General features: G+C 36.2%; 1 protein-coding gene across 6 annotated transcripts in view; it reads right to left on the bottom strand.

Moving 5' to 3' along the window:
* Nucleotides 1-9,109: 9,109 nt before the first annotated feature.
* Nucleotides 9,110-18,328, bottom strand: part of CUNH15orf41 (chromosome unknown C15orf41 homolog) — a 123,494-nt gene continuing 114,275 nt past the window's right edge. For 5 of the 6 annotated variants that reach the window (XM_027642279.1, XM_027642281.1, XM_027642284.1 and 2 more), the window contains 2 exons: nucleotides 11,829-11,979; nucleotides 9,110-10,974 (listed from right to left, as the gene is read on the bottom strand). In XM_027642279.1, the coding sequence (XP_027498080.1) occupies nucleotides 11,844-11,979 (136 nt within the window). In that variant the 3' untranslated portion in view covers nucleotides 9,110-10,974; nucleotides 11,829-11,843. Of the gene's footprint in view, nucleotides 11,042-11,828; nucleotides 11,980-18,328 lie in introns of all 6 variants that reach the window. The other variant, XM_027642280.1, reaches the window with a different exon arrangement.

Genomic DNA, 18,328 nt, shown 5'->3' with positions numbered 1-18,328 from the left:
TCCTAGTGTTCCTGGCAATTTTTATTTTTTCCTTCTTGACATATTTTTTTTTTCCTTCCCTCTTACCTTTGCAATAATTGTGAAGAGCATTCACCACCCACAACAAATAAGCAAAAAAAAATCCAAACCCCAAGTCAAGCACACTTAAATCCCTCAGTGGCACAACTGATGCTTAGTGCACAGGGGGAGAAAAGCATCATTGCATTGCTATTTCATTATAGCTGTTTTCATCACCAGGTTCAAATGTTTGTCTTAGAATTTATAAGATGGAGGTTAGGTGGGTAGTTCATTGTAAGGAAGAGAGAAACATGGAGATGGGTTGACAAAGTGCAGTATGAGACAGTTGCATTTCCCTGGCTCAGGTCAACCATACTTGGTCCATGGAGATGCAGCTTGTTTATCTGCATGTTTACAACCATGGAAGAATGGCTGGCCTGTCTCTCGCACACAGCCCAGCATCAGTCTTCATTCACTCCTTTGAAAATTGTTCACCATTTTTGTGATTGGATGAGATTTATGTTTTGAGCTGGTTCAGTGACTGAAGACACATCTTTTAAAACATGAACAAAATAATGTTACAATATGCTGTAGATCAACCAGTGAACAATTCTGGAACAAATCAGTTACATCTCTGAAAGCTGTGGTGGTTTTCCTTTTTGTCAGTGAATTCAAGCAGTACTGTGTGCTTCCTTTCATTAAATGAACAATGGCACACAAAGGTAATTTTTATTAGCTCTAAGATGCCTCTTATTTCTTGACAAACCTGTGTACCTTCAGTGTGCTCATCTGTCATACAGTATACTTTGTACCACTCAGATACATCTAAAACTTGCCAATATTCTTTTTGTATCTATATCATGGTATTTTTGGCAGAGGCCACATACTAAACAGAGAAATCTATCTGCTCTCTGTTCCTTCTCCAAGCATTGACTTTTATATTGTGTCACCAGAGCTTTAATAATTGTAGATCAGCAAATATAGAAATATTTTTTAAGTCACCAAAGGTGCTGATTTACAGCACAGGAGAGGACCTGGCTTCATAACTTGAGCAGATAAACTGATTTGAAAGTGTTTCTGACAAAGGTAAAGTCATGTGAGTGAATGGAACTTTCCAAAGTGAAAACAATGTGGAAAGATTAAACAAACTAGACAATGAAACAATTATATAAAAATATCTTAATTTTTAGCACATTGGCAAATGAATGCATATAGCTATGTGTACTAGTCTTACAAGCTGCCTCTCAATCTGGACCTGTGGAACTGAGAGAAAGCAAGCACTGCAGCAAGGAGGAGAGAGACAGTGAGAAATCAAGAGTACATCTGCAGATGATGCAAACACATTGTAAAACTGGTTTTAGACCCTAAGCCAGTGTGGCAAATTTCTTGCTCTGCTAAGGTCAGGAATTATCTCATTGCTAATTCAATTCTCTAGGGCTAGATAATAAACCCCACTAATTTGATTGAAACAGAGTTACAATCTGGTTCTTCTGTCACAGGATTGTCAAGGCTTGTATTGAAACCTGGGATTTCATCCTTATGATAGGTGTTTTCCTTTGTTTTCCTCTGCTTCTGATTCACATTGAATACGCCTCGCCAAAGAATTCAGGAAAACACAGTTTGATATCTTTGAAGGAAATGGAGGCCAAGAAATTAGAAAATGCTTTGCTGTTTAGGTCTTAGTATTTATAAAACCAGGAAGCCATCATTTACATGCTTGCCATCCAAGGCCTAAATAGACAGAGGAAATTCTCACATTGTTAATGTATCAGTGGGAAGCACAGTAGTGCATTTCACTGGCCAATATATTTAAAGACACAGCTTGTGTATATGAGTTTTAATGTCTCACTGTTGTAAACATGCTGGCTACTATGCCTCTAAGAATACCGTTTTGCTAAATCTTAGACTAGAAACACATGGAAAGGGAATAGGGGAGATTTAGTAAATTGAATCAGGTGAGAGAAACAGTGAAAACTGCATAAAGGAAAGAATAATAGAAAACTCCATTAGTGAAACTGGAAACAACCAAAAAAAAGTGAGTTTCACAGAAACAACTAGCAGAGTATGCTAGGAGGACAACGTGGCTTTTGATTAAGGATAAATACTTTTTCTGAATGCAATGTAGCAGAAGAAACTTTCTCTGGGTTACAGGACTCCTGCGTACTGACCAAACAAGGTGATGCCTCTTGAGAGTGTCTTCCAAACCAGGACTGGCCAAACCACAGCTGTCATCTAAGTCTCTGGTGACAAGTTTCCCTCTGTTGTCCATCAAGGGCTGAAGGTTGCCTCTTTTCAGAAGCAGCCACTAAGTGACAAGAACAACTTTGGCCAGGCTTAGCACATGGAGCAAGCAGAGCTTTGTGTTAGGTACATAATTCTGAAAGAAGAAACAGACAAAAACAAACAGTGTAGGAGGGAAGAACATAGAAAAGATAACAAGAAGGATAGTATAGCACAATTTTTAAAGGAAAACAGAATTAGAACCAAAGCGTTATTAAAACATTAAAAGAAAGTGAAAAAAAGCCCCTATAGGGTGAGTGTGAAGCAGTTTCATTAGTGAAAGAGCACTGAGAAATGTAAAGCTATTCTGAACTCATTGTTTAAGCACAAGAACATATTTTTCTACTTGTTGCTCTCTGTAGTGGCCCTTGCCATCCTTGTGCATGTACAGCTGCAAAATGGACATTGTATCATTATCTGCAAAGCTACTATAACTTTTAAAGGGTTGTCCCAGAAAGTAGGGATGAGACTTTTATCACCTATCCTATTTTGGAAAATCCAGCTTGTTAACATGACAAGACTTCAACAGAAGACCAGTAAGGCTGAATAAAATACAGTCCCTGTGGAAGAATAACAGCGTAAATGCTCAGCCATCAGCACAATGCTGCTGAACACAGATGCCAGTAGATCACCGTCTGTGATCTAGCCTAGTGTTGCAGTGATGTTGATTGGATAAGAAACCAGCAGCAGACTCACAGCCCCTAGCACATCTGGGACAGAGATGGGGAAGTATGATAAAAATTCAAGTTTTGAGTTTGCTTCTGAGCCCTTATGGCAGAGCTCTGACAAACTGACCACTTTGTGTAAGTTCTTTTGCCTGAGTAACTGAAGAATGAAGGAGAAAGGTCTGCAGCTTTTAAAAGAGAAATAGGGAAATGCAAATTACATGCTATAACAAGTGATAACATATTTTCCCCCTAAACAGACTCTTCAATGGTACTTTTCCACCTAACAGGTAGATAGATGAGATCATCTATGTAGTAATTAAAATTCCCCATGGTTGCCCAAATGTTAGATACTTAATATTCTTCTTTGTCTCTAGTTAGTGCTAGCTTTGAGTAAGTTATCTACCTCTGGTCAAGGACCATAAAACAGTTATGCAAAGCATTAATGGGCAGGATTGTTTCAAGTACAGCATGGATTAAGCAAATGGAAGAACAAAGATAAATCTATGACACTTATTATCTTACATTGTTATGACACATCTTGTCATGCCAGAAAATGTTGCTGAGCTTCAAGGAGCTGTGGGTTGCTGGAGCACAAACAGCTCTTACCCTCTTTGACTGCCTCCAGCAAACCTTATAAAAAAATTGGAATGAAAGGAAAGCACAGGAAAACTTCTGTCAACTGGAGCCTCAAACTTTTTAGTGAATCAGTATGAGCTCATCACTATAGCTGAGTAACTGGGCTAGTAGTGATAGGATTGTTAAGATGATCAGGTCAACCGTGAGAATTAAGAATGTGGACCTTCATGGCAGATGTACATCTAACCAAAAGAAGTTGTTGCTGCTGCATGCTCCATTTAGCAGACTCTTTCCTACTATTTATTTTGTTTAAGTAAATGTTTATTTCACAAACTGAGCAGTAAGCCACCTGTCTTCTGAAGACTGGTGTTAGCAGTTTTATGAGCATATCCTATGATGAGTATATCCCATTAGTCTGTATTTTACTGGTGACAGCTAACCATCAAACTCTGTATTAGACTTGAAACACTGAATTTTTTAACTTGTTGACTTCAGATTACATGTTCAAAACTTTGTGAATCACATCAAGTATTTACTTCCAAAGGATGAGACTAGAATTCATCTAAACAGATCACAGAAACAGTTTGAAGTCAGCAAGTTAAAACTAAAAATACACTAGCAAGTAGTATGTGCAAGAAGAAAAAGAGTAGCAGGATGAAAAAATGATGAATTTGTGATGAATCTGGATGTAGGCAGTATAAAGGGTCCTAGTCTAAATAGAAGCCACCAACTTGTCATTGAAGGAATGTACTTGCAGAGATTTTGTATATAAGATACTGGGTTTCTGAAATACAAGACACACATGTAAAGTAACAAATACAAAAACTTTATATGAAAGAATTTTGGAAGAATTTGTGGTGTTTCATTGAGCAAACAATATTAAAATATGGAAAAGGTCAGAAAAAGAAAGCAGACACCAGATTTATTCTCCATCTGCATTTATAACTGGATGAAATGTAACAGGCTTATTATAGCAAAAAAAGATCTAGGTAAGACATTGGAAAGTCTTTCTAACTAAATAAAGATGGCTAGAGGAGTGGATTTCCATAATCTTCCTAAAAATCCTTCCATCATTGGAGTTTTTTAAGATTAAATTAGACAGACATTTAATCTGATCTTTATAGACAGCCACACCTCAGAGGAAGGATGAAACTTTGTGTCTTGAGACCCAACTGTGCCTTTGCTTTTTCATGATGTGTAGCCAGGACTATTTTTTCCTAAATGTATTTCATCATTTGTACATAATGCAGTGGCAAACACATTAAAATAAGACTGCTTAAAGTGCATATGAAAATAAACTGATCAAACTAATTTTTATGTTTTTCCACTCATTACAGAGCTATCATACTGAGGCAAAATACAAAATGGAGTGTGGCATGAATGCTCAGTATGGAAAAGCAAAACAAAAATTAAAAGTAAAAAAGTTAATCCAACACATCCATTTGTAAAGGAAAATGTTTTCTGGTAATAAAACTTGCATTTTCACAGTACTCTTCTACCGGGAATTTCAAAGACCTTTCAGAAATTTTCTTAGCACCCCTGAGGCACTCTGGGAGGCGAGACCACAACTGTGCAGCTTCATATTGGAGACAGAAGCCCCAAAATGCCCAGGTCAAGTTCTAAAAGCTGCTGGCTCTCAGCAGGGTCTGGCCTGGCCTCCTCCAGCTGCAGCTCATCCCCTCTCCTTTGTCATGCTCTTTCAACGTCACTGTCACTTGTCAACTTGCAGAAATGTCTCGTTGCTCTCATCAACACTTAAACATGGAAAATCATCCTCTATGACAGGAATAAGTGTTGAGCTACTTCCCTTTCCTGAAGACCTCCACCAATACACCTATATACAGCAAACATGTAAACAGGGACTTCTATAAAAGAAAGAGTAGTTGGTATTTATTAATAGTAAAAATAATTATTTGCTTATATTTGGTATATTTATGTATAAATGTACAAGTTAATACATAAATATACATGAATTGATATAAACAAACATGTAAAAAGAAAACAATTGTAATTATTTCTTAGATCTAGTTTCTTGTCTTCTCTCCTTAGGACAAAGGCTCGGGTAGATTTCATATGTTTGTACAGCACATTGAACCAAAGAGGCATTGCTCTTGGCAAGCATCTCTCATTGACATGATGAGTAACATATTAAAGAGTTGTGTCTTAATCATACAGTCATGTACTTTGAAAAACTGAATGTGCATAAAGTTCATAACCTTGACTTGGTGGTTGTTTAGGTATTCACAAAAATAATTATTTAATACTGTTATTGTTTGATCAGTTTATGTGTCTGTCTTATGTTAACAATGAATACTTGGGCCATGCAGATAGTAGTTGCTATATAAATGAATACTTCTCCATGTTCGTATTATTTTCATTTGGCAAGTTCTCAGAGGTAAATACATTACAGTAATTCTATCTGTTTACAGACAGTTAGCTGGACATCAAGATATATCTGTTAAATGTCTATTAAAAAAAAAAGTAGTTGTCTGGCATAAGGTGGATTCAATTTCTAAGAAAACTTAACTTTGCACTAATATGCCTTTTACCACCCTTCAATATCACACTTTGTGTATCACTAGTAAAAGCAACAGCAAAAAGTATTTTCACAATATAGGAGGAAAAAACCTCCCAACTCCCTAATAATGACAATAACCTCAGTCAAGGATATTTCTCTGTTTCTCTAAAATTAATAACTAGCTGGGGTTAATGTCCACTGGCTTCACCTTAGGCCCTCAATTAATCCCTGAACCTCAATTGTTATTACCTAATTGACTTAGTTTCATTTCATTTTAACATTTCAAAGTGATCTTCCTAAAATCACCCTGACAGAGTAACGTGGTCTCTGTAGATATGCACTGACATGGTTTCAATACTGTTACTTTGTCTCCATACACTTGCATTGACATTTCATTTTGTGTTGACACTGCAGTGCCACATCTATGGATCTGCGTAGATGACATGCAATTGTTCAGATTGAGTGAAAGCCTGGCCAGGAGCAAGGGCAGGCCAACATCTTACACAGGGACATGATGCCATATGAGAGCTACTAAGCAGAATTGCTGTTATCATTGTGAATGTTTGTTATCATTGCAAATATGATTTGTATCTTTGTAAACAGAAGAATTATCAAATTTCACTTGAAATCTTACTGGTTTTCTTAAACAAACAAACAAACAAACAAAATATTTTGATTTAGGTCAGCTTAAAAACCTAGCCTGAAAAATGTACTAGGTAATGTATTTAAAAGGAGCTTTTTTGATATTACCATTTAATCATGATGCAAAAAAGTTTTACAAATTTTGTGTGTTCCAATCTCATAATACTAACACAAATAGCTGAATACTGTAAGACGCAACATGAATCAAGAAATCTTTGTAAAAATAGGGTATCAAAATATAGTCTTTTTATTATCTGGAGAAGTTTTTGAAAAGTCTTTTGAAGCTCTTTGATCCAGCTCTGAAATAATTTTAGTAGATTACTATTGTATGAAACCCATAATTTATAGTAGCTGACCTAAGCTGCTCTTTGTATAACAGCCATATATGAAACAATAGCAGGAAAGTGAAAAATACAAGGGGAACTAAAACTGCTCTGTTTATTATTTAGCTCATAATTACATCTTCCTTATTTAATCTTTTGAATCCTGGCATGTTTTTAATAATACAGGTTCAGTTAATATTTACTATACACAAGAGAGTCAGTTTTGAGTAACACATTTAGACTATCCAAACTTTGTGTAACTTGTGACCTTTCCCTAACCTAAGCGAGGTCTATTTTATACAGATTGTACTAGATACACAGCTTCTCTATAAATGGTGAAGTTGCTGCCAAGTTCCCATTGTTAGCTAGTTCATTTTTCGACAGGCACACTTTAGGTTCCTATCACACCACTGTAAAGAGCGAGCCCTTGAGGTTTCTTCTTTTGTCAATGTAATAAAAAGGTTATTTCTGAATAACCTGCAAATCCAAAACAAATGACCCTTTGTGACTTAGCATAATAGGATAGGAGGAATTTTTTTTGTTGTTTTTGCAGGCAGCGTCCTATTTTATTCCATAGTATCATATCAATACTTAAGCAGCATTTGTCTTAATGTAATTAATCTCATCCTCGAAATAAGAAATGCATGTTTCTAACAACTGTTCCCTTTGCTCAGTATTCACCATCTAACTGCAGAAGATCCCTTCAGTAGAAGCTTTCTAAATAGTAAGATTACATCAGATGAAGCACCAGCAAGAATCGAGTTCAATTCTGTGTACGTTTTGTTGACCTTTGAAGAGTTGTTATCAAATGTTAAATAACAACCACCTTTATGATGTACAAACTTTTGCCAGATCAAATGTGATGTGAAAATGGGGAGATGGTCACCTTTTCCGTTCTGAGTCAAGTAGATTTTGGCACAGGAGGAAAGCTAAACCTTTGACTTCAACAAATCTCCTTGAAGAAGTACTGCACATACAAAACATGAACTTGCAGAAAGGAAGTGTCCTTAATGAAAGAGATTGCTGTGATAGCTAAATTCCTAATATTACACATGCCTACTTTCCAGTAGCACAGATGCACTCCTAACTTAGTCCTTCGTGCAACTGTACTCTCAATAGAGGGTGAGTGATTATTCTGCACTACTGTTTGCTTACTGAACAGTCCTAGCCTGCAGAAATAATCTATGTTTCAAACCAAGAGAATGAAGAAGAGCATCACAATGCTTCCACAATACAAAGCCAAGTGGTAATTTGAGGGCAGTCTCCTTGCCATTTAAGGCTGCTATTTAAATGAGAGTAAGAGCAAAATTGCTTGAGATGGTTGGTCAGTCCAAAGGCATACAGAACTGGAAACAGCACTCTTCAGGTGTAGTAATAGCAGGCGGTAGAAAACACAAGACAGAATTTTCAAATGGGACACGTGAGCAAACAGGAGGATACTGAATAAATAAATGGGAAATGGTTGAACTAAGATGGAAAATTAAAAGGGGAGTATTTAAAGGCAAATTGTATGAACAGTCTTCTGTAGTAGTCTAGATGGTGGAGAAATCCAAAAGCAAATACTTGAAAAGTATGACTTTTTTGAAAGAGACAATATAACAAAACAGGAAGAACATTTTTCATGAACTATCAGTACTATTAATGTAATGAAGTAAGACATTTGGTCCCTTTTCTTCAGCTTTAGATCATAAGTTTTATTCTGCTCTGAGCTGTCTTTAGGGAAAGATCATTAAACTCATAGTAATAATATGTCTCCAGAATACAGGAATGGTAAAAAACCCAAACCACTTTTTTCTTATACTAGAGTGTGTGACCCACTCTTGTGCTGTTACTCCTGTATAAGGAAGTTTTACTTCCCTGTTTGACACAATTTCATCAATTCCTAAAGCTCAGAACAGACCTTAACACAGTGCCTGTAAGAGCAGATGCTTGGCAAGTCTGTGTATGCCAGTGAGAACATCATTCAATTTTATGCACACTTCTGTTTTCTTGCTTGGTATAATTCATTAGCACACTCCACAGAATACCCCATAAAACTGAATTTCGCTTTAATGTTAAGGTTCTAATGACTACAACATTGTTTAAGAAAATAAACCCAACAAAAATCTCACAAAGAGCAGTCTCTCCTCTTTAATATTAAAGTTGATGGTTACACCTGATAAACAGAGAAAATATCCAAAGGATTATACAGTACACAAGTAGGAATAACAAAATAGTCCTAATTTTTTTTAATGTTTTTGTCTTCATCATTTAAATAATGACACAGCATAGTTTTTGTGGTGGCAAAGCTTTTTTGATAGCATGTAATGGAATTTGTACAATACGTACACTTTTGTGGCTTATTTCATCCTCATTCTAATAAAAAGATTCCTAAAGTGGGCAATATATGAAGGTGAGGTTAAAGTTTTGATTAAAGACAGTTGTATTGCTTTCCAACCTGTTATGTCACAGCATTAAGTAGAGGAATAAATAAACAAATATAAGCCTAACCTGATTTATCTGTGTGTCTCCACATAAATTTGTTTAACATAAGAACAAATAAAGTAAAGCTTTGATGGAGGTTGAGTAGAATTTTCAACATCTGTGCAGATAAATTTAATTTATTCAAAAAGAAAAAGCAGCATTAGTGCATCATGTAAAAGCTGATTTAAATTATTTCATACAACAGAAAGCATATGCAGTAGCTAAAACAAATTCAGTTTGCCTTAAAAACCCATTTCACTCAGACAACCATTACTTCTGAATTTTCTTGTATGATAATATTCTGTTATTTCTTCTTTTTTATTCTCTTCCTAATTTTACATATTCCACCAACCAAAAACACAGTTAGAAGTCCCAGGGGCAGCAACACCCTAAATGCAGCTTCTGTGTATCTTTATGGGCAGCTCCTTAAAGCTGGTCAGGTAAAATAAGATCAGCACAATACCTTAAACATTTGAACACAAATGAATTACAGGTGTTTGAATATTTTTTTTTAAATAAATCTTTTCACTGTAACACATTCAAACCCAGGAAAATATCTCTATATAACAATAACTCACTGTAATGGAGCTATACTAGCTTATCTCTGCAGCAAGGGACAGAGAACAGGAAGACCAAAGAGTTTTTTTCCTGAAAATGAAAGATTAGTCAAAATGACAAATTCCTGTCTGAAACTTATCAGGAAGTGCTAAGGTGAGAATTAAAAATTAAAAATCAAAACACTGTGTATGCACCTGAAAATCATAGTTGACAAATTTCTGAACAGGATTAATGTTTTTTTAACTCAAGTCAAGACTGTAAAAAGTCTGCACATGATTTTTGAAATCATACAGGTACACAAAGTATCACTTCAACTAAAAAAAATGGTGATGTATATGCATTGTAATGTTTTAAAGAGCCTTTCCTTCTGGAAAAGGTAATCAGCTTGTGCTTTAGGGAGACTGTTCTCTCACCTTTAATTCTACAACAGAATACATACCTCTGCTTCTCTGAAAATCTGAACATGATGAGCATACAGGCAAAACTCTCACTGACTTTTCATAATACATTGTCTGTTCCTGAATACCAGTCAGCAAAGACAAGAGTATTGAAGTCTGTCAAGCCCAATAAGCTGCTGTCATTAAAAAGCATCTAACTGAGAGTACAAACCTGAGTGGTGATATGGAGGAAACAGAAGAGACTGAACTCAAAACTTCAAGAAGGGCTAACACCCACCTCAATGTACTTCTGATCTTGGTGGTTACAACAAGAAAAAAAGCAAGACTCTTACAAGAAAACAAGTACACAGGAAACTTCTGTCCATTTGTGCATTTTATTTGTCTTATGGAACCGATCCAGCATGAAGCACTGTTTCATCTTTTCTTTTTTTTTTTAATTCTTCTTCTTGAACACCAGGATGGCAAACTTTTTCAGAAATAACCCACACGGAGAACTCCTGCATGTTGTTCTTTCAGACTTCAGAATGCCAGAAAATTGCATGCTACAATACCTACAGGGGTCAAGACAGATTTCTTCCTTAAAGTCAGTTAAGAGAAAAATTCCTAGGTAGAGATTCCCTAGGGGTGGGGGAGAGAAAAAGACAAAACACAAGTTATTTCTTAATCATTAAAATATTAAAATACTTGTTAAAACCCCAAAAAAACTAACCCCAAACTTTGCAGGCTTATATACATAAAATAAAATCTGTGCTCTTCACTTTCACCCCCCCATAAAAATCCCCTAACTTAGATTATTTTCTAATTGTTAACTTGGTATTCCATTGTTCATTTTAACAATGAGATACTGATGAAACACATATACCAATTATTCTCTCAAAATCTGGCTATTTACTGTAACAGCCATGATCCTGCCTTACCACTTGGGCTTTACGAGCTTTGCATTATACTGTTTTAAGCCCCAAAACAACAGTCTTTACCAGATTTCCCCGTCACCATAGGTGTCTGAGTCACATCACTAGCACTGAATAAACTTGTGAGTGAAACCATAAAAAGCACTTAATTTTAAAGATGACTCTGTAGCGGGGATAAGAACCGAAAGCTCCACCTTTCAGCCTATGCATTTTTGTCTTTGTTTCGAATGCTAGAAGAAACCGTACGGAAGGAAGAAAGATTAGAGTATTTAGAAACTAGCTGTTTGACAGAGGCAGAACTGCTGATAGTGAGTGGGTTGTGTCTGTCTTTTTTGGCTGATCACAACAGAGGTCTGAAGCAAAACAGAAACTCTTGATAAGTTTGCGTAAAGCGGCAGTAGCATAAGGGCGGGCAGCAGGAGTTCAGCTGAAGTTCAGGGCAGATGCTGCCATTAGTTTACACTGCAGGAAAGTAAAATTGCTTCTGGATTTACCTCTTCCTCTCAACATCAGTGTTGAGCCATGCTGTGTCGCAGAGTCACAATGTCAGTAGGAAAGCAGTCTTTTAGCAGGATACCACGCTCACGATGGCAGTCCAGCTCTTCAATAAATCCATACCAGTAGATGACTAATCCAGGGCCAAATCTATCAAGGAAAAAAGAAAAATGAACTTACGTGATTGTGTTAGGGGAACTTTAATTTCCCACCTCTGTGATTCCAATACAAGTAAATCTGTTAATTTCACTGCAAAATTGGAGAGAGTATTTGACCTCCATTTAATTTTCAAATTTCGGCTGATGTTCAATTGATAGATGTCAATAATACCTGATTCCATGAATAAAAATGCTATTTAGAGACTCAAACAATCCACATCAGTCTTTTTTCTCCTTTGAACACTCTGCACATATCAGCAAAAAAATAGCTATGTATTAAATAATATTCAATAACTTTGATATATATGGAAATGTCTCTTCCCATGCACTCGGCTTTTTTAGATTTGGGGGTGTAGACATTAAAAACACAAGAGTTTTAGCATGTCTCAGTTCATGCAAATGATAATACCATGAAGATAACAATGAATCCTTAAAATATAATCTCTACAATGAGCTATTATTCAGGTAATTATTAACATAAAGCACAATTCAGAAGAAACAGAAAGTTTGTGCTGTAACATCTCTTAAACGTGCCTCAAGAATTCCTCAGATATTGCTAACTCTGACTGATCCCCACCAGGCAAACTCAGGAAGTAGCCCCATGGACTATTTTACCCATCAGGAAGTTCAGACCTTCAGGCTGGGTTCATAAAGAAGTAATCACTATCAATCACTGTGTACTGTGATATGTTTTGCACATCAGTTTCACGTTTTTCCTACTGAGAGCACTTAATTAAAGGGCAGCACTACTTCTGGTGTAGTGTTGCAGGAATTTTACAGTGGAATCATAAATTATGAATGTTGGGTTAGTAAAAGGATGTCTAAAAACAGAACTGCTTTCTGTAGTCTAACATTACAGCAGCCTGTACAACATTAGGCCAAAAAGCTTTTTCTTCCTTGATTTATTATATGCTGTAGTGAACTTGCCAAAACCAACAGTGCAGGATGAGCTGTTAGATACCGACTGTACAAGAAAAAGTTCAATAGAATGTCATGTAATGGTTTATATGCAAAGCCATGCTCAGGACTCAAACAATATGGTAGACAATTTTTGTTAATGTTTAATTATAATAAAAATGTGATGAGAGGAGCCATGGTAACCTAAATTTCCCCTGAGCAGAAAATACAAGCACTCAAAGCCATGGGTAGTGCCAGACTGGCTTCATGAAAGTGGTTTCTTTCCAGCAGTGGGGGAAAACTCTATTTGATGTGCTTATCTAATGGAATAGGCATCAAAGGAAAAAGAAACCTTGGTGGCTTCCTCCTGCAGTTTCAATTAGACATGGTAGTCTTTTGCCCGAAACTGCTCCAGAGCATTGTAACATTGTCTATGGCTACTACTCTTCAACCTCGAAGTGGCCACAGTTCAGTGGCAGAGTAAATAACCCCTAAGTGCAGCTGAGGCCACAATGGCAAATGTGCTATTTGCAACTGAAAGATGATATTTGAAAGCTGAAAGGTTAAAACTCTGACAAATCTGGCTACACTAGGTAACACATCCTAACATGTTTGGCAATAAATACAGTTCAGACTAAAAAGTGGCTAATGTGGAAGGACAATGCTGCCTGCATGCAATTCCTAAGTTTTCTCTGGCTGGCCAACAACTTCAGCCTCTACTGTCTCTACAGATATTGTCCTTTGTTCAAGTTCACGTGGGGCCAAGACATGCAGAACCTCAATGTACTGGGGAGGCCAGATAGCCTAGCAGGAGCAAGGGGCCAATGGCAGATGAGGCCAAGGACTGATGCTCCCAGCCTCTGGTGAGAGACAGCAGTTTGCTGATGCTGGATGGACCCTTACTTTTGTTATTTCACAGACTATGTATCTGTTCCCACATCAAGCAAACAGAGAAATGGGATAATTGGGTGGGGATGTACTTATGTACTAACCGAAGTTATTTTAAAAGCAAAACCCCCCGTATAATAGGGAGCAGACCTTAAATTTCTAATGGGCTACTTTGTGCAAGGCAGAAGCTATGAAATGTACGCAAGTAGTTACTGATTAGGAGCATGTGTGCCAGGTAAAATCCTTATGCTAATTGGCAGCTGCTCACCCAAGTTTTGAAGGGTTCATTTTGCTGTGTGGCAGTCTGAATCCCTCGTTCATCGCAAAATGCATGTGGCACTGTGCTTAAGTAATTTCTTAAGTTATTTTTTGAAACTGTAATTTTAAATAAAATTACTATTTTGAGACAACTCAAAAGGCTAATTTATGTCTTTCTATCAAATCACCTAAGCTTAAGCACAGTTTTTGAGGCACTTAGAAAATTATGTTCAGAAATGCCAAATTTGGTAATAAAATTTATATACAAGAACATCTGTAGATTGTTAATGGCAGGAGCAAGTACATCTTTAGCATGAAAACATCCATCAATCCTGCTTTTGACTGTGGTGTTATAGCAAAACTGTTTGCCCTGTGCTGCCTAGGTTGCACTTTTTCCAACTCTATTGTGTCATTCCTTCTATTATAGCTCTATAGCACACAACTCCTGTATGATCACATAAAAAACGACACCATACTTTTGTTTAAAAGCACTTAAGTGCGCTGCTTAAGACCAAAATTAACTTGTTTGCACATTAAGCATTTGCCACTGACTATCAGGAACTCCTGCTGCTAAGTGCTAATTTCTCTCTCATTAACGCCCAGAGTTGCCAAATCACAAACAATGCCACTGGTTAACTATTGCTGCCTTAATTTGAAACGACATGTGAAAGGGGATGAGGTAGGGAAGGGTAACTTAAAGTAAGAACTATCCTTTTTAATTCGATTCCTTCCAAAGTGTGGATATGACAGCATGATGATTGATAGTCAGGCAACAAAATGACTTCTTGCATCACTTGTAACATTTAACAAGCTACTGAATAACCGTGGTTTCCACACGAGAATGAACTCAAATAACAGAATGCTCACTTGGTATTGCTATGGAAAGGGGACACATCCATTAGCTCTAAGGAGGAGAGAAAATCTTTGAATGTACCAGTTGGTTCTACAACGTAATATAGATACAAGATAGGCCAGTTTATTTCATATGAAAGACTCACTGGAGATAGTTTAAGCTTAAACTGAAAATCTACCTTAGAATGTAATAAACTACTGGGCTCCTAAGCTTTTTCTTCTTGCTCAGAAAACCTGAATAAATTCCTGAGAATGTACCTAACTTTTATTTTTCCTCCCTTGTCTTTCTTTAGTTCTTTGCCTGAAAAGCCTAGGTGTGAAGGAATGTATCCAAATGTTATACAAAACTGTAGATTCAGCTATTTCAGTGAAACTAGTGCTTTTAAAACGTTACTTTTATAAGGAATTTCTTCTTAAAGCTGAAAAGAAATCCAAGTAACTAAAAGTTTGGTTAATTCCATGCAGCCAAAATAGAATAAACAGCAAATACAGAGGCAAGCTTCCTTCAGAATATAATCAACATAGCAAGTGAAAGTTGTCCACACAGGTTGCATCAGTTTACCTAAAAATCAACCATTATATAAATCCCGGTTCAGTCATTGTCTAGTTTTGACATTAGAAGTTGTGACTACAAGGCAGCCAAAGCCAACTTAGCTGTACTTGGGGTCTGAGTACCAGAAGTGCCAAAAGGGAGGCAGGGAGGTTTATGACCCCAAGGCATGGCAAGACCAGAGCAAGATTACAAAAACTTGTGAATTAGTGTAGGCTTGATATAGAAGACTAAGTTTAGTCTAAGCTCTAAAGGTAGAAGACAGTGTCTTTCAAAGAATCAACCAAAGCATTTGAGATAGATGATGGAGATAGTAAAATACAGTTTGAGTACAGTTAAATATAGTTGCAGGCTCAACAAGTTCTTTAAATAAAATTTACATCTGACCATACCATTTGCTCTAAATAAGTCAGGGTTGCACTAATTTCAGACTGTTCAGAGGAACTCTTGTACTGGTTTAATGACACAAATCTTGAAAGAAACCCTTAGTTAAAGAAGCACGTCAATAATCCTGGGACACTGGGTTTTGTCTTGGAAAGGAGTTTCACAGAGATATGCTGAAAAGCCAGGAAGGTAAAAATCAGATAACTCAAAGCCAAATGGTTATTTGTCTTAAGAAAAAACACCACCAACAACAATGACAACAACAAACCAAACAAGGAATCATTAAAAAAAAAAAAAAGGGACAGAAAACAGCTAAGTAAAATGTGAATCTGCCCTCCAGTTGAACCAGTTTTGTGCTAGAATATAAAGAAGACTTTTATTTATTTATTTATTTATTTATTTATTTATCAAAGTGGCCTAGTAGGCTCACCCATATTCTACTTCACTTTGAGAAAAACTACTTTATAGTATCGTCTTTTCTTCTGGAATGTCTGTGTGGGGTCCATACTAGCTTCTAAGGATTTGCCTAAACATGTGGCTATTGTGAGGCCATTTTTTCACCATCAAAAAGCCTTGCATGTGGTTTTATAAAAAATGCATTTTCAACACACTGCTTGATACTGAAAAGAAATGTAAAACAACTTGCAATTGTTTTTATACAAATGTTCACTTCACTTAGTCTATTTGTTACAGATGGGTTTTACGCATCTCAGCATAATGTAAATAATTTGAATTCCAAGAGACTCTCATAATAAAATGCTGGCATATAAATTATTATTTCTAATATGCATGCATTTAAACAAATATTTTATCAAACAGATTAAGCCAAGTATTAATGTTATGAAAGCATAACAGTCTACCTGGTTGGTGATTTTAATTACGAAGGTCAGAAGTGAATGTGTCTTTGAAGGATTGCATTCTGGTCTCCCTCACTTTTCAATGTCAGCTAAAACCCTGGCTTTGTTTTCTTGATTTTCTTTTTAAATATGAAGCAAATAAGAGCATTACCATTTGCACATCACCATTTATTTCCTGGGGAAGGGGAGTTACAAAAGTTCACAAATAAATTATTACATTCTAAGTCAATTTAACATGGTTCTTCAGAATCACAGCTGTGAGCAAACAGGTTTTACTTGTAGTACTAATAAACCCTGAAGATAAAATAATTAACCCCTCCTATAATATCTAATACATTTACTGTTTAAGGACTCTCAACTTTATTTTAGTGTACTTGTAGAAGTCTCATTTGTGTTAGTGGAGGAAATTTAGAAATTGGCAGAACTATGCTTGTGGGCAACAACCACAGACCACATTTTCAAGTAAGGTCAATTGGCATCAGTGAGCCAACTTCCTTACGTCTAGACTAGTTTACTACTGCTGATGACACAGCATTTTATATATTGGTAAACATTTATCAGCCACTGCTCAGAAACTTTTGATTAGCAAGAAATTTTCTACTTAAATGCCCACTAAAATCCTAATTCAGAATAGTTTACAACAAGATATTTTTTTCTACTGTTCATTTATACAGAGTTCTAAAATTGAATAAAGGTACTTGTGTATGAAGACGGTGTATTTTAAAAACTCTCAACGCAATTTAAAGGTAATGGTGGGGCTTTATTATCCCTGTCAGTTTTCAAACCCGCCACACACTTTTGCAATCCAGTGACACACACACAGCACCATATTACTCTGACTTCACCAAATCTGGTTGTAAGAAAGGAAAAAAAAGTCCCCAGTACTTATTAAAATCAAGTAACTGAATTATAGTTTTTGCTTTATTTTTGTGCCCAACTCCCTTAAGCTACTTAACACTGCCTTGCTGTAGTAGCAACTGCACAAAAATAAATTTCCTTGCAAATGTGGTTTAAGAAAGTTTACTAAGTTCTGATAACATATTTTTAAGATAATACAAAACTTTTCCATGGTACTAACAAGCACTAGATCAAGCCTCACACACAGAAGTTAGCAGCGTAATATGTTTCAAGGATCCAGGCATCCAGTTTATGCTGCTTAAGGTAAAATTAAGCAAGTAAAACCTAATCTGCTTTAAGCTTTGATGTTACCACAGTAGTTGGGGGAAGTCTTGTTTTTACTGAAGACAAGGAAAAAAATCAAAGTCTATTAATATTCTATGAGACTCCCATTTCCAAGGAGGTTGTGACTCAAAAGTGGGGAATTTTTTTTAGGCTGAGAAACATAGGCATTTCCATGAATGCCAGATACTGATGTTACATGCAGTTGACGTGGAAGTTAGAGTTGTCAGGAGAAAAAAAAAGTGGATGGAAACAAATATCAGGTCTCTTTCTCTATAGTTACACCTCACTTGGATATGATTAAATCTTAATGAGCTTTTTCTTACACTAGCTGTCTTTTAATCTCTGCAATGAGACTGTTAAGGCTTCAATCAAATAGCAGCATTTCATCAGGCTTATAATATGATTTAATTGCTTTTGGCATTTGGAGAAATAAAAATAAATCAAGTGATATTTATGTGGACATAAGGGAGCAT

The sequence above is a fragment of the Corapipo altera genome, unplaced genomic scaffold, assembly GCF_003945725.1.
Source record: "Corapipo altera isolate COAL_440 unplaced genomic scaffold, ASM394572v1 23b, whole genome shotgun sequence".
NCBI lineage: Eukaryota > Metazoa > Chordata > Aves > Passeriformes > Pipridae > Corapipo > Corapipo altera.
The sequence above is the reverse complement of the archived record's forward strand: the minus strand, read 5'-3'. Positions and strand labels throughout refer to the sequence as shown.